Genomic DNA, 15,805 nt, shown 5'->3' with positions numbered 1-15,805 from the left:
GAGTCACAGTGTCTGATCCATCTGGAGATGGTAGCTAAAGAAACTGCCAGCCGTCATGCCACATCCAAGGCATGCAAAGCAAATTCCTTGGGATGAGCCAGCTTGGAACACAAGGAAGGCAAACACAATGTCCTCATTCAAATGGAAGTCAGAGGCAACTTTGGACAGGAATGATGGACAGGATGCTGCCAATTTCAATACCCGGCAGGCCGAGGCAATAGCAACCTTATGGGATAATGTAGGCAAGGGAATCTCCCAAATATTATCAAATGGAGGTTTCTGGAGAACCAAAAGTAGTACATTTAAATCCCATGGTGGCAAGAGAAACCGTACAGGTGGAGCCACATGTCGAACCCCTTGAATGAAGGTACGAACTAAAGAGTGCATGGCTAGGGGTTGCTGAAAGATGATTGCCAGGGCAGACACCTGGCCCTTGATGGTACTCAAGGCCAACTTCTTAGCAACGCCCTGTTGAAGAAGGGTTAAGATCCGTGCCACAGAAAAGGAATGAGGATGAGCGCCAATCGACTCACACCAAAAAATATACGCTTTCTATGTATGATGGTATATCATGCTGGAAGGCGACCTCCTCACCTTCACCATAGTAGGGATCACTGATCCAGACAGACCTCTATCCCTTAGTACCTAGCTTTCAATAGCTAAGCCATTAAAACCAGCGACTGTAAAGCAGGATGGTAGATCAGCCCTTGGGACAGCTGGTCTTCTCTGAGAGGAAGCCCCCAAAGGGAGGTTTATGGCCACCAGACTGATTGGAAGATCCTCACCCTTGATTCCTCGCAGGAATTGCTGAAGAAGCCTGAGCCGAGGAGGATACTGGCCTTACCGTGTGTATTACAGAGGAACAAGTAGTATGGGGAAAAAAAAAAAAAGTATGGGGAGGTGGTGTTTAAGACTTTTGAAACAAGCATGCGTTCAGACAAAGGAGAGTAGTTTTTGGAACAAAAAAGGAACAAAATGTCTGCTTTAGACTTGATCGGAGGATTTTGGAGAAAGCAGTCCATCTCCATAATAAGAAGTTGAGTAACTGTTTAGGATATTTATTGCATACACATTGTACATGCTTATTTGAGGATAATTAGCTTGTGCATGTTGTAGGCATATTTTTGTAACTATAAATTGCGTGATGCATATAGGGAAAAAAGCATTGAGGAAAGTTAGGCCCCTACGAGAAGTAGAACTGTATGAATTGTAATTATGGCCTATATATGGGATGAACAGGTGGGTTGTATCAGTTGTGGATATTTTTAACGGATTCATAACAAATGTTCCCATACATGTGTAATATCTTTCACCCACAGGTGGTTTAGTGAGCTTTTGATGTCCTGTATTTAAAGATGGCTGCCACATTTCCAATTAACCATGTGGTTGTGGGGGGTGGTGGGAGTACAACCATCTTTTGATGCCCTCACTCACGAAATGACCTACTAGTGGTCAAGAGGAATGATATATATAAATTTATAATATATATATAATATGTATAAAGGACTATAAAAAGAGTCCATAGCGTGAGGAATAGGCAGATTTTTTGGAGCTGTGGAAAGACCGAGCATGCAGCCAGGATTTCTTATTGTCCTGTTCCTATCCAGTATAAGCTGTTGACATTCAACTACCAGAGCTAAGTATTATTTGATATTTTGGGATATTGGGAATAGGAGTGTATGTTTAAGTTGTGGTATTTTGTGTAATGTTTATGGTAAATTTTATGACACCAGGGCTGAGGCACAGACTCGCCGCAATGTCGAACCAGCCATAGTAAACATGCTGGAGTGCGAGGTGACTTATGCGTACCAAATGACACAGCAACGTCCGTGGCTACATCAGCCGCATCTTTCATTTTTAAAGTCTCACACAATGCAGTGATGAGTGCGCCTACCAGCCTTTTTAATTCGCTGCTGCGACCATGGAGGAATCAGCCTCACTATCGGATGGATCTGGGGGTGTGATATTACGTCCCCTGGACAGGCCACGTCCACGGTGGCACCAGGCTCAGAATCATATGAGACAGACTGAGCAGGGAAAGGTGGGGGACGCTTCCTCCTGGGCCTTTGCCCACATGCCACTTCCACCCAGGACACTAAGGACTGCAGGACCACCGTCCATGCAACCATGGGAAGCTGGCGTTCCAAGGGACCTGCCACCTCCATGAGGGGGTCAGTGAGGGAGATGTGACCCTGAGGCTCCATAAAGGAAAGGAAGACCTTGCAGTACAAAAAAGATCTTTTGGCACCGCTAAAGGATCCCCCCAAGACTCAGGTTACTTATCAGCAGAGAGAGAGATAACAGGGACCCCCAAGGACTCACCCTACCAATCGGAGTAGCGCCGAGAATGAAGACCCAGCATCACCATGGACGCCATCCCTGTTCATATGTCCCGGGCACAAGAAAACAAATGGCAAACAGGTCTCGAAAGAGGACATACTAAAACATTTAATGTGAAAATGGCTTAATGTAGCTTAATGTGTAATAAAGAGACTCTATTGATGCCAAGATAGTCGTCTCCAGCATCTCCCAGACTAAGGAAAATGGCTCCCCGTGACATCATCAGGCTACACAAATATGGCTGCTAACCAGAGACCAGCCAGACTAAGGGAAAACGGCCGCCATCAGCTACAGCATGCTGCTAGGATCTTCCCTGTGCCCTCTGCAATGCTGCACCCTCTGCAAGGGGATCCCCTCCTGATGGTAGGACACACTTTAGGTGAGACTCCGCTGCGCAGTCTGCACTGGGACACCCACCTGCACTATACCCATATTGCCAACAGTAGGGCATGCACCTTAGGGTCTCTTACACTGGGACCCCTCCAGACTAGCAGGGCAGGACACACTATCCCAGCACCCTTACAGAGTGGGGATAGCAGGGGGGAGACCCCAGAGGTCTCCGTTGCATTCTCTGCCCTGGGACCTCCACCAGACATCAGGTCCAGACAGGGGGGAAAGGACGTGGGGGAAGCCCAGCTCACTGAGGAATTTTTAAGGGTGGGAGGGAACCCGCAGGCAGTTCCAACTGTCCCTGGCAGTTACCCATGTCCACCCCAAAAAAACCTTCAAAAAGTGGAGAGGGGGGGACTGTACTTACCCTTCCATGGTGCGGGTAACGCTCCAGACAGAATCCTCACCACCGTAATAGGGGAGCTGTCAGTCAAGGGACTGCTGCGACTCAGACCTAAGCCCAGTCATATGTGATCCTGGGAGAAGTTTAACTCGCAGGCCAGCCTCTGTCCGTGAGGCTACGTCGCGGCCGACCTAGCGCGTAACTGCGGTCTGCATGTGCTCGCTGGCTGGGCTGGAGAAACCACTATATCTAGATTATCCAGCTCGTCACCAAACCCGGCAGTTGATTGTAGATCTCCCGAGAGAAAAAACAAAACATATGCAAGGAAGGAGTATAAAATTTCTAGGATCAGAGATCCCAGCCGGGAGCCTAGGTCCTTACTCCTGACTAGACAGATTAAAACGGGTTACCTAGAGCAGAGAGGGTGGTTATTTACAAAGCTGAGAACAGCCCATGGGCGTAGCCAGGTGTTTTTGTTCTGCCTAGTCCTACTCCTGGAGGAGGCAATATAACTCAGTAGTTATGATTTATGGAGTGCTGTGTCCATCAAACAAAAGAGATACATAAGTTAAAAAAGACGATTGTAGCTCCAAAATTTTGCTGAGGATGGTATATATAGTTTAACCTAAACATAGGTCTAACAACTCAAAAAGACACTTCCCTATGTAATTCAGGAGAGGCTAAAACCAAGATGAACAAGAAAAATATAATGTAGCCTCAGGTTAAAAGTTAGTGTTAATTAGGAATATTAACCTTAGATGAGTGCTAAAGATTGGAGCTTATGACAATAAAGCAATGAAACCAATGAAAGTAAATAAAGGTTCTGGCACCTGAATCAGACGAAAAGAAAGAGGAAAAGAATAAGGGGCAAAGAAATAGAGAGAAAAATAAAGGAACAATGAGTAAGGGAGGAGAAAGGGGGGAAAAAAGGAAGGCTAAGAAAAAGAAGAAAGATTAGAGATCCCCGGGGGAACGTGTGGTCTAAATCGCACAGTATGCATATAAAGTTTCATCAAAATCAGAAGGCAAAAAGTGTGTCACCCAAAAGCTTCCTCTTGATTGGCTGAGGAAGACATAGTGATGTCTTCTACCACCTCTTAACCAGAGGAAGCCTTATATTCATTCAGATTTTGTTCCCGGAAGCAGGAAGGCTACATACAGGTCATACAGCGTTGACAGCAAAGCCTGTGAGACACGGAAGTAGGGAAAGAGAAGGGCTGCAGATGAGCACAGCACTTGATTGAATGAGGGCTCAGATAAGTAAAAAGAGGGGTGAGAGGGGATACTAATGCCTAAAACATTTTTTACCTTAATGCAAGAAATGCATTAAGGTAAAAAAAGGTTTTGGCTCAATAATCACCTTTACCCTGGCAAATGCAGGGTTAACAGCCTTCTTCCTCCTCCCTCTTGCTCTCAGCTGAACAGGAAGGGGGGTGGCTTTGGTTGTTGATGTGCAGAGGGAGGAGAGCAAACAGCTCCAGCTCTCTATGGTTTGTCTGGCATATACCAAACAGTCCAGCAAAGGTAACCATAAGGACAGAACAAGTAGAGGACTTCCATTACTAATCCCTGTGAATGGGGTGAAACATGTCGGGGGGCGTGGCCTGGATGGAATTAGGCTGAGGCAGCTATCACCTACTAAGCGCCGGGCTAGTATGGAGTGCGGTGGCTGAGATTTTTTCCCACTAGCTCTGTGGCTTACATGGCAAACTCCTAGCCTGACCTGCACCCTCAATGGAACACACCAAATGGGGGGCATTGATGCCAGATCAGAGACCCTAAAGTCAGTTAAGGTTCACAATGATAAGGACAACTATACCAATGGAAGGTGTGCTTCCAATAACCACCTTTAACTACATATCCCATGGTACCTTGCTGCCTGCAAGCAATGATTCCTCTACTCACTCCCCTTCCTGAATCTCCTCTTCTCAGCACCTCTGTAGGGCAGAAGGCAGGTTCTGTGAAATGTGTGACACAGCAATGCCTATCAACAGGACATAGTGACTACGTGTCACTGAATTCAAGAAGTAAATGTGTGGGGAATTTCATTTTACAAACTTAGACCGTTCAGATTAATAAGAGTAGGCTACAAATAATTAAAATACGATGTGCAAATTTATATACAATGTTACATTTTGACCATAGATATACTCTAAAACCAAGCGGAGCAGCATTGCTCTTTGTGACCAATACAATATACAGGTGTCTTGTTTCCCAATTTTCCACAACAGATACGCTATATTTTGGTATGTTTCCAAGTATGTTGAAATGTACAGAAGGCTGATTTTTTTTTTTTTAACTTGCTCATTTAATTTGTTTTTAAACTCTGCAGCCGGAGGAAAGCTTCTTGTACTATTATACACAAAAAGAGAACTGGCTCGGCTTGCATAATCACCATCTGTGGCAAGATCAAACAAACACGACAACATGTCCATACTCAACATCCTTCCATATTCCTCTGTTTGTGAAGGCGTGGGAGGTAATGTGATGCTGTACACTCCTGATGTAACAACATTAGTGCTGCACCATGTGCCGTGACAAAACCACCAATGTCAATAAAATGTTATACAAAATAATATAGCAAATGGCATGACCATGTCCAGTTATTTTTGCATATAAAAACAGTGGAGCTAAATATACTCCAAATATTCAGACACCAGGAATATATTCTATATTGAAGGGATTGCATTTAACTTCACTCAAAATAGGGTCCTGGATATTGAGGCTGATTTGGTAAAAGAAAGATTGTTCACACACAAAATATTGAAGATTCACTTCAATTATCCAATCATGTGCAAATGGAAAAAAGAATTTGATTTTCATATGATTGGATAATGGAAGTGAATTTTCACTATTTTTCTTATTCAAATGTACTCCATTTCTCTGGTAAATTAGCACCAGTAACACAGTTTTCTATTTCTATATGGGCATACCAACAGAAAATTCCCCAACCTGGTAAGCAAGCTCTGCTTAAGACAAAAACTACAAAACGAATCCTAAAGTGTTGTCAGCTCTGGTACCAGGCTTGCAATAACCTAACAGAAGGTAACTTGTAAAATGTATTTGCTCTAAAGCAGGGGTGTCCAACCTGCGGCCCAAGATGGCTATGAATGCGACCCAACAAATTATAAACTTACTTAAAAATTTTGATTTTTGTTAACAAGTTGCAGACTCTCGACATGCTAAACGTGCACAAAAAAATGTCAACATTGTACACATGGCGTGTCTAGTATGTCCAGTCCTTCTTCTCTGCTGACGGGATCCCCCCTGTTTCAGTACACGGCAATTCAGCTCTGATTAATCATAGCTGCATTGCAAAGTATACAGAAAAGGTCACAGCAGCAGGAGCGGTCAAAAAAAAAAAAAGCAGTCTGGCAATGTTCATCAACGACACTGCTCAGCCACGAATACAGAAAGCTACAATGAAACATTGCTTAATTTTGTATCTTCTTTCTGATGAATTATCTACAGATCTGCAAATGAAGTCAGTTAAGGCCCCGTTCACACTGGGGGCGACGCTACTTCCCGGGGCGACCTCAGAGGTCGCGGCGCGCTGCTCGCACCGCGACCTCGGAGCGGCCGGCACGGACTTCATAAAATTGAAGTCAATGCAGGTCGCTCCAAAGAAGCGCCGGACCCTTTTTCTAAGTCGGAGCGACTTGTGTCGCTCCTATTAGAACGGGTCCACAGCTTCTCTATGCCAGGCGACCTACGGCGACCTGTCAGGCGACCAGGTCGCCCCAGTGTGAACGGGGGCTAAAGCAACCTGACATGTTAAAAAGTTTTATTATTTTATTTTTTTAATTAAATGTTTCTCTATTGAACCCCTTATTAACCCTTAAGCCCTAATTAACTCCTTATTCTCCTTTCCATTCAGTTATAATTTTCCTGGTCATTTATTTTTTATTTTATTATCTATTAACTTTTTTCCTGTTTTTGTTTGCTTTCTTAATGAACATTTTAAACCTTTTACATATATTTACACAGAAATAGATGCAACATTGAAAAAACCTACTTTACTTCATTTGTAAACAACTTTGCAATGCTTTGTACAAAATTCGTAATTTTAGTGTTGTTTTAAAAGGGCAAATTACAGAATAAAATGCACACTTTATGTGCAGTAAAGCTAGTTATTTTTAAACACTGCTCAAAAAAAAAAAGAAAAAAAAGAGCCTGTTTAGTTTTATTACATTTAATTGTTGAAGAATTGCAAAAAAAAAAAAAAAAAATCACTGTTGCAGGACAATATTCACGAAAAGAGCCTTGTTTGTCCTTAAAAAAAAAAACAATATATGTATTACATTGTTATTCAGGTCATCAGTTTTCAGCAGAAGCTAGATTTGTGAGCAACTATTTTCAAGGTTGAAGCACATGGAGGGCAAAATTAGAACCTTGAGAATTCATTGAGAACTGCTACTACAGCCATCGAATCAGATATTGATGCGTTCGTTTATCAAAAACAGTGCCAAATATTGCACTAGTTTTCTGTTGTCCTCTTACATTTATAATAAAAAAAAATATACAACAACATTTTTTATTACTCAGATAGGTACACTGTCTATATCAGTGATTGTTAACTTGTGAATTTAAGCCGGTCTTAGTGCTTTTTTTTGCCATTCACGAAGATGGTCAAATGGCCCATTGCAGCCATTGATCACTTTAGTCCAGGGGTGACCAGGAAGGTCAAAAGGTTGGACACCCCAGGACTAAAGTGATCAATGGCTGCAATGGACCGTTTGACCATCTTCATATTGAACTCGCTATCTGTTGTACAGTTGCAATAATACTAGGCTTTGCAGTAGAAATGGAGTCATGTGACAGACTCCATGCACATTATAGTGTGCTAGTGTCCTATAACTGGGCTTCCACATGATATACAATGTTCCTTTTAGCAGAGGTCTACCAAGTAACCACCCAGTATTAACAAAATGTAACATTTTAAAATCGCCTGTATCTAAAGCAGACCTTCACCGTACATCAATGTAAATGACGTTCTTTCTGCATTGAAGCCTCCAGGGATATGCACATAGCAGAATTTCCTTTTAAATTTACCATAGCCCCTACAATTCATATAGACTTTCAATTAAACCTTAACTCCAGGTTGATAAAAAAAATGGGGCCCCCTCAATGTAAGGGTTAAATACTTGTTAAGTCTAGGGAGCACAGGAAAAAGGAATAATATTTCTACGAGGAGGTCATGACGTCACAATTTCAGCCTTGGCCAATCAGGAGAAGCCTTGTATTCATTATTAAAAATATAAGGCTTCTCCTGAATGGCAAAAACAGCCCTCTGACTTAAATTCTGCACTGCAGCTGATACATAGTGCCACTTATTGTATTTAGCCAATGCTACTATAGTCCATTACAGTGCATACAGTTGCCACATCATTTAGTAATTGAAATTGTTTAGGCCAGCTTGGCCCAAACAATTTTTTTTTAAAAGTAAAATTTAAAAAACGTAGAATTCCACTTTATTATACATTGGTTCACCTACACAGCAAACAATGTCAAATGTTCACGATTGCAAAACACTTACCTTGGTTTTCTTGCCACCAGACATTTTATGCCTGAGATAACTAAATGTGCGGCTCACTTTAGTCCCACCTTTCAGCTCTAGGTCTTTTTGAGAAGGACTTAAAGGCAAAACATCGCAGCTCTCCTCAGGTATGCTGGAAGAGAGATTATTATATTAATACAATTTGAACACTCAAGTTCTAAAATGTACTGAACAGAAGTGTAACCTGTTATCAGTACACATCTGATAAACGGGCTCAGACATTTTCTTATAAAAGTATTAGATAGCTGAACTAATCTCCATTACAAGCTACAGGTTGTGCAAGCTTCAGCTGTACTCATACATTTCTGCTTGTGAGAATTAGAAATTATAGGTCATAATAGACATAATTTCTGGATTAGAAAGTGATTTTCCCAGTTTCCAAATAATTTACTATGATCGCTAGGGAAGATTTTTTTTCACATGGACATTGGTACAAAGCTCTTCGGTTCAGCCCTTCAAGTTCATCTGTGACAGAGATAACTTGTTTAAAGGACACCTAATACCACTGTGCCATCTAATCCAGCATTGGTCACCTAAAGCAAATCTTGTGCCTGTGTCTTTCCTGTCCTGGGAGGCAATGCAATGATGGAGATCTTGCACCCCACCTACTTTACACAGTTTCCTTATTGATAGGAGAATGAGGAAGTGAAGACTGAACAATGTTCTATGCTGACCCTAGAAGGCATCACCTGATAGAAGACAATCGGTGTTGTTAAAGGATTTGGAATATGGCGTTTACATTTTGAATTCTATCTGTCTTTTGCACTGATAATCTCTGCAAATTATACATGTGATGATGGCAGATAACATCGACATGATGCCTCCAGGTACAGGGTGTGTGCATCCATATGCAAGAAGATTTGGGGGAAGAGAATGGAGGGAAGGGGAGGAGGGAGAGAGAATGGAGGGAAGGGGAGGAGGGAGAGAGAAGGGAGGGAAGGGGGGAGGAGGGAGGGGGGGGAGGGGGGAAGGAGGGAGGGGGGCGGAGGGGGGAAGGAGGGAGGGGGGGTGGGGTTTCAGGAGGGAGGGGGGGTGGGGGGAAGGGGGGGAGAGGGGTGGGGGCAGTGAACCCTGTGACACTTCACAGGTCCCAGAAGGCTGCGGGATCATTCACAAAGCACAGCAATGCTTGCGTCGGTGCATCCGGCTACCCACAGTAAACATGCCAGCCCTGTGGACCCAAAGACCAGCAAAGAAGCAGTTTGGTACAGCATGCCCTGGGCCCCTGGACAACGAAGTGTCTTTTTATTAAAAGTCAAAATCTACTGTATTTGTAGCTGCTGACTTTTAATTTGTTTTTGTACAAAGGCTGAAGAACCGCTTTAAAAACAGTACAGCAAGTGTGAAGTAGCATGCTATGAAATGTTTCACAAATTGGGAATAAAATATTTGTTCAGCATGATTCATATTCAATATTAGCGTCCACTAGACTGTGCACACTTACCTTTGAGCCAGGGAATTTCTAGGGATATTTAAGGATTGTGAGCCTAAAAATAAAAACAAAACATCTTAGGACTCAAGGTAGTCTCTTCCAACTATAATTTAAGAGCCTGCAGGTGTTACTAAAATGGCCGTTATGTTGCAATGTGGGTCAACATTAGGGATCTTCACCTCCAAAGCGTGAGTGGTTAGGCTCTAGGGGTCTACCATGCTTGCATTTACAGTGATTTTGTTGGTCCTCTAATAGGATCACATCTACAGCACAGGAGATTCAAAGGAGACAAACACAACTACATGAATAAGCAGGAATTTCTAGCAGACTTATCACAAGTACATTTTTTCACCATGATTACACAAATTTACAAAGGCCAATAACCTGAATAAAGCAAATCATTTTTTTGGACATAAGCAAGGCAAAGCAGGAAAGGCTGTGAATGGCAATGTGGACATCCTAGTCATACAGTGCTCTGTTGTGGCAGCGTTTACTTACTATCCGACTCGTCATCACTGGACGAGGAACCAACAGTAAAGACATGCTTAGACTTAGGAATAAGCGGAGAAATGTTGAAGGAGAAGGAGATTCGCCTCTTTGGTCGCATCCGGGTCTGAACTGAGAAGTGGGTTAACAGCAGACGTTAGAGCATGCAAATACAAACAAGAAAGAACACACAAACAGGGAGGCAGAAGCAGGGCGCAGACTGTGAGTTATGGCATGAATGTCAACTGTAAGATCATCATCCTTCATCTGGATTTGTCCATAACTTCAGATGGAGGTTACAATTAAAAAAAAAAAAAAAAGAAGGATCATGTATCTAGGATACATGGTTTTCCCATCATGTTATATATCAGGCATGGATGGGCTGAATTCATGAAATTAAAACTTCAAGGGGGTGAGGGTAACACCTGCCTAATACTTAAAGTATTAAGCAATAACTGCAATTTGCAGCATTTCTTATTTTGAATTTAAAAAATGTGCAACCCATTTTATTGAAAGTGATTGTAAACCCTTACATATATCACTGGAGTGACTAGCTTCAGATGATACACAGAGATGAAACAAATCCTCCTATATACTGTACATTGTAGCTGTTTACCTGCAACCCTCTGTCCTCTACAACAAACTACAGCATTTCTCAGCTCCAAGAGGCAGATGGTCAGGATCTAATGCCACACACTGCACAGTATAGAGCCGGAAGGCAAGTGTAATTGGAAACCTGATTGGAGGGAAAGAACACAACTCCCTCTGCGCAGTCTTATACAGAAACATGGATGGCAGAGGAGGTCAATCGCCTGCTGAGTGCTGGAGGGTGGGGCATATCCTGGGATTGTCTGGTGGTGGCATAGACCAGAGTCTCCAAACTTTCTAAACAAAGGGCGGGTTTACTGTCCTAAGTTAAGGAGGGCCGGACTAGGGCCAGTTGGGAGTAGAAAATCTGGTGTCCAGTTGGAGTATAAAATGCCCCATCGTTTGTGCCATTAGAAGGAATTCTGCCCCATCGTTGATGTCTGTAGAATGGATGGTGCCTCGTTGTTGAGGTTAGTGGGAGAGATGGTGCCTCGTTGTTGTCGTCAGTGGGAGGGATGGTGCCTCATTGTTGGTGTCAGTGGGAGGGATGGTGCCTCATCGTTGGTGTCAGTGGGAGGGATGGTGCCTCATCGTTGGTGTGTCAGTGGGAGGGATGGTGCCTCATTGTTGGTGTCAGTGGGAGGGATGGTGCCTCATTGTTGGTGTCAGTGGGAGGGATGGTGCCTCATTGTTGGTGTCAGTGGGAGGGATGGTGCCTCATTGTTGGTGTCAGTGGGAGGGATGGTGCCTCATTGTTGGTGTCAGTGGGAGGGATGGTGCCTCATTGTTGGGGTCAGTGGGAGGGATGGTGCCTCATTGTTGGGGTCAGTGGGAGGGATGGTGCCTCATTGTTGGGGTCAGTGGGAGGGATGGTGCCTCATTGTTGGGGTCAGTGGGAGGGATGTTGCCTCATTGCTGGGGTCAGTATGAGGGATGGTGCCTCATTGTTGGGGTCAGTGGGAGGGATGGTGCCTCATTGTTGGGGTCAGTTGGAGGGACGGTGCCCCAAGGGCCAGATAAAGGCAAGCGGGCTGCATCCGGCCCCTGGGCCACAGTCTGGAGATTGCTGGCATAGACCAGTGTTTCTCAACTCCGGTCCTCAGGGCACACTAACAGGCCAGGTTTGCAAGAAAACTGAAATACATCACAGGTGATCTCATTTGCTGCTCAGTGATTGCAGCATTCTAGTCTGCATCTCCCTAAGGTAATACTTAAAGGACCGGAGTTGAGAAACACTGGTATAGACTGTCAGAATTGACTCATGCAGCTATCAGAGGAAAAAGAAAGCAGGCAGAACTAAGTATACACTATAGAAGGATATGCTCTGTTCTTTTTTCATTTCAAAGGTTTACAACCACTTTAGTCTGAGCAGCTGATGGCCAAAAAGAAAAAAAAGTAGAAAAAGGGCATCCTGAAAAAAAAAAAACCTGTTTGAAATGCCTGATATATACATACTCAAGAGTTATTTGAAGAGTTCCAATTTAGGGATATTATCGCATTTCCAGATAATGTAAGCAGAACCATTTGTTGCAATTACCCATCAAGCCCTAAACCATCCAACATCAAATATTCCTGAAAATAGCTGAGATAAACATTAGTACCCATTCACACCTATTCATTTTAAAATGTGCATTCAAAGGGGAAGTGCATGATATCAAAACAAATCTATATAATCAGCTATGTGGCTGCAGCATCAGTCTGATGCTGCAGCTGTCCCCCGCTGGCTCTAAGACAGAGCACTGAGGGGGATCTAACGATACTGATCGCTCAGTTCTCGCTCTTCACTGAGCAGATAGCAGTGACTGTCAGGCCTCAGCCCCTCTGCTCTGCCCATCCAGCGTTTACTGGCTGGCTCAGGCTCTCACTGGTGCGCTGAGAGGCTGAGCCTGCATCTGGGTGGATTCCAACATTATCGTTGGAATAAATCCAGAGGCTATAATGGCTTTTCTCTTCTGGGTGCACTCCTGCGACCCAGAAAAGAAGCATGAACCTAAAAGTTTTGGCCATACATCTTTTGAAATGCAATTTAATGCATACACAGATTTTTTTTTTTTTTTTTTTTTTAACGGTGCTAGTTTTTATTTGTGCAATGCATTGGTGTGCATTGGTTCAAAAACGTAATGTCATTTTTGATCCACCATTCGACTGCGTTATAGTAGCTTTTGATGTAAATGCAGGGATGTCAATGCACCTTCCTTAAAGTAGAACTATGAAACAAAAAGTTTTGCCTAATTTTGGATAGATTAAGGGAGGGTTATAACCTCTGTTGGTTCATGTTTTGCCAACTGAGCCCCATTGGGAAAATTTCCCTTCACTTCCTGTCCAATAGCTGAAACAGGAAGAGGAAAATCCCTGAAAATTAAGGGAATCCCTTGGTGACCCCCATTGTAAGATTTCCCCCTCTTACTTTTCTGTGGACAATCCCAAATTTGGTATTTTCTTTCACTTTCAATACTAATGGTAAACTGGATAAATAGAGCGGGTGAATCTCACTAACGCGGGCAGAGACAGAAATAAAAATCTGACAGGCATTCTAATCCCTCCTCACTTTATCCAAAACTAAAGAAAATTTTTGCCTTTAATTATATTTTAAGCAGAGATGTATAGTAACTAAGTAGAACTACTTCACTACTGTACTTAAGTACCGAAAGGCGGTATCTGTACTTTCCTAGAGTAGAGTTTATTTCTCCTACTTCCACTTTTACTTCACTACAATTTTTCAATGGTTTCAATACTTCTACTCCAATATTTTTTTTTGTGCTGCATAGTTACTCGTTACTATTATAAAAATTACCACTGCCAGAACAGTAGATGGCAGGTTTCATGAAGCTCAAAACATGTGTATTATCAGCGCATTAGAAAATAAATGCTACTGTATGTATAAATAAAAGCTGCATTTTAAATAATAGAAAACAATATGATGTTCAAACTTTTGACTTCTTTCTTTAATAACTACATAACACAGTACTTGTACTTTTACTTTCAGTACTTGAGTAGCAATTTTTTTTTTCAAAACTACTGGTACTTTTACTTTCAGTACTTGAGTAGCAACATTTTTAAAAAAAACTACTTGCAATACTTAAGTACAAAAAATGTTGAATACTTTAGTACTTCTACTCAAGTCACTTTTTTGATCGAGCACTTCCACTTCTACTCAAGTCACTTTTTGATTGAGCACTTGTACTTTTACTCAAGTATGGGTTTCGAGTACTTTATACAACTCTGATTTTAAGCAATAAAAATCTGCAGGAACAGGCAGATGCATAGGTGTGAATCCGGCCTTGAATGGTTAAATGACCCCGTTTCAGCAAACATGGCTCTAGCTTTAACTAAATTATTTATTTTTCATTCCACCAAATAATGTTCTTTCAAAGCCATTGTATGGATTTTAAAAATGCATCATTAGATCAGACCCTTTCCCATTTTTAGTGAATTAAAAGCTAGGTTATCCTTTATAAACAAAATTATAATAGGTGCAAATGTTTTTGCAGGGGGGGGAAAAATGCTTTTTTTTTTTTTTTTCTTACTACAGGTGCCTGCAAAGCATTGTACTCTCAATCAGTGGATGGCTAGTTCAATGACCGGCTTCTGCAAACTCTTCCTCCAGCTCTCTGCCTGTACCTCTGCAGGGTCTGTTAGTTGGAGAAGTGGAGGAAGATTCAATGGATTACCAGTCCGCTGATTTCCACACTCATAGTCACTTGAGAACTACAGGTCTGTATGCCAATGTGACAAACAGGACTTGTAATTCATTCAAAGAGCTAAGTGAATGAATGATGTGGGTGTGCAGGCCGGCTGGATATTTTAGAGCAGGCTTAAGGCCTGTTACATGGTAGAGGGATGTGCAGCACTTACACTCGCAAAATGAACACATGAGAAGCAGAGGAACTCCCCAGAGAAGGAGGAATTAAAGAACAAATGTGACATTGACGGTTGAGGGGATGGGGGTGTTGGAAGAAAAATGTCATAGGAAAAGAAATTAAACATGCCTGGGATGAACAGATGTCTACTGTGTCTTCAGAACAAACCCAACCTTGCATGCTGGATGCCTCAGATGGGTAGGTTAGTAAGCATAACATTCAGTGTTAATGGATCTGCATGGGTCTGTCTAGTAAAATCTAGCAATTAGCAAAGGCTTCTCTTTCCCAGCTCTATGGTGGCTGTTTTAATATTGCAAAGAACAGCTTTGTGAAACATGTTCATGACCTGTAAAAGAGAGTGGCTGGTTGAAGTAACATTTAGGGACACACATAGAGCACACTAAAGGACTTACATTCCACCAGGGGATTGCTGATAGTGGTTAGTGACATGGATTTTGTCAGGTGAGGAGCAAATCCTGAACTGGGGTAAACAAACCCACGACAGGGGGTTCTTTCACGGTCCTATAAAAAGAAGAGTGGATAGTTAGTCTATACAAGCCAACATTTGTCCACACTTACAGCTACAGAAGAGATTTTCAACAGCTACAAAACAGAAGATTTTTAATAATTCCCACATGAACAACATCACGGAAATACAGAAAGGAATCTCAGACCAAAGTCGGATGAAACAGTGCAAGATTGTTGATTAAAAAAAAAAATCATAAAAACAGCCAATGCATTTTGGGGGGGTAACATCACTCCCCCTTCATCAGGGTTCGAACACAGGATAAAACTTGGATGGACTCCAC

The 15,805-nt window shown here is 42.5% G+C and overlaps 1 protein-coding gene across 5 annotated transcripts in view; it reads right to left on the bottom strand.

The window, feature by feature from the left end:
• The window catches only part of AKAP13 (A-kinase anchoring protein 13), a 526,300-nt gene that overhangs the window by 92,697 nt on the left and 417,798 nt on the right, over window positions 1–15,805 (bottom strand). For all 5 annotated transcript variants that reach the window (XM_082254313.1, XM_082254314.1, XM_082254315.1 and 2 more), the window contains 3 exons: window positions 15,410–15,518; window positions 10,075–10,117; window positions 8,610–8,742 (listed from right to left, as the gene is read on the bottom strand). In XM_082254313.1, coding sequence (XP_082110439.1) covers window positions 8,610–8,742; window positions 10,075–10,117; window positions 15,410–15,518 — 285 coding nt within the window. The remainder of the gene's footprint in view (window positions 1–8,609; window positions 8,743–10,074; window positions 10,118–15,409; window positions 15,519–15,805) is intronic.

The sequence above is a fragment of the Pelophylax lessonae genome (genome assembly GCF_965119305.1).
Source record: "Pelophylax lessonae genome assembly, chromosome: 4".
NCBI classification, from domain to species: Eukaryota; Metazoa; Chordata; class Amphibia; order Anura; family Ranidae; genus Pelophylax; species Pelophylax lessonae.
The sequence above is the reverse complement of the archived record's forward strand: the minus strand, read 5'-3'. Positions and strand labels throughout refer to the sequence as shown.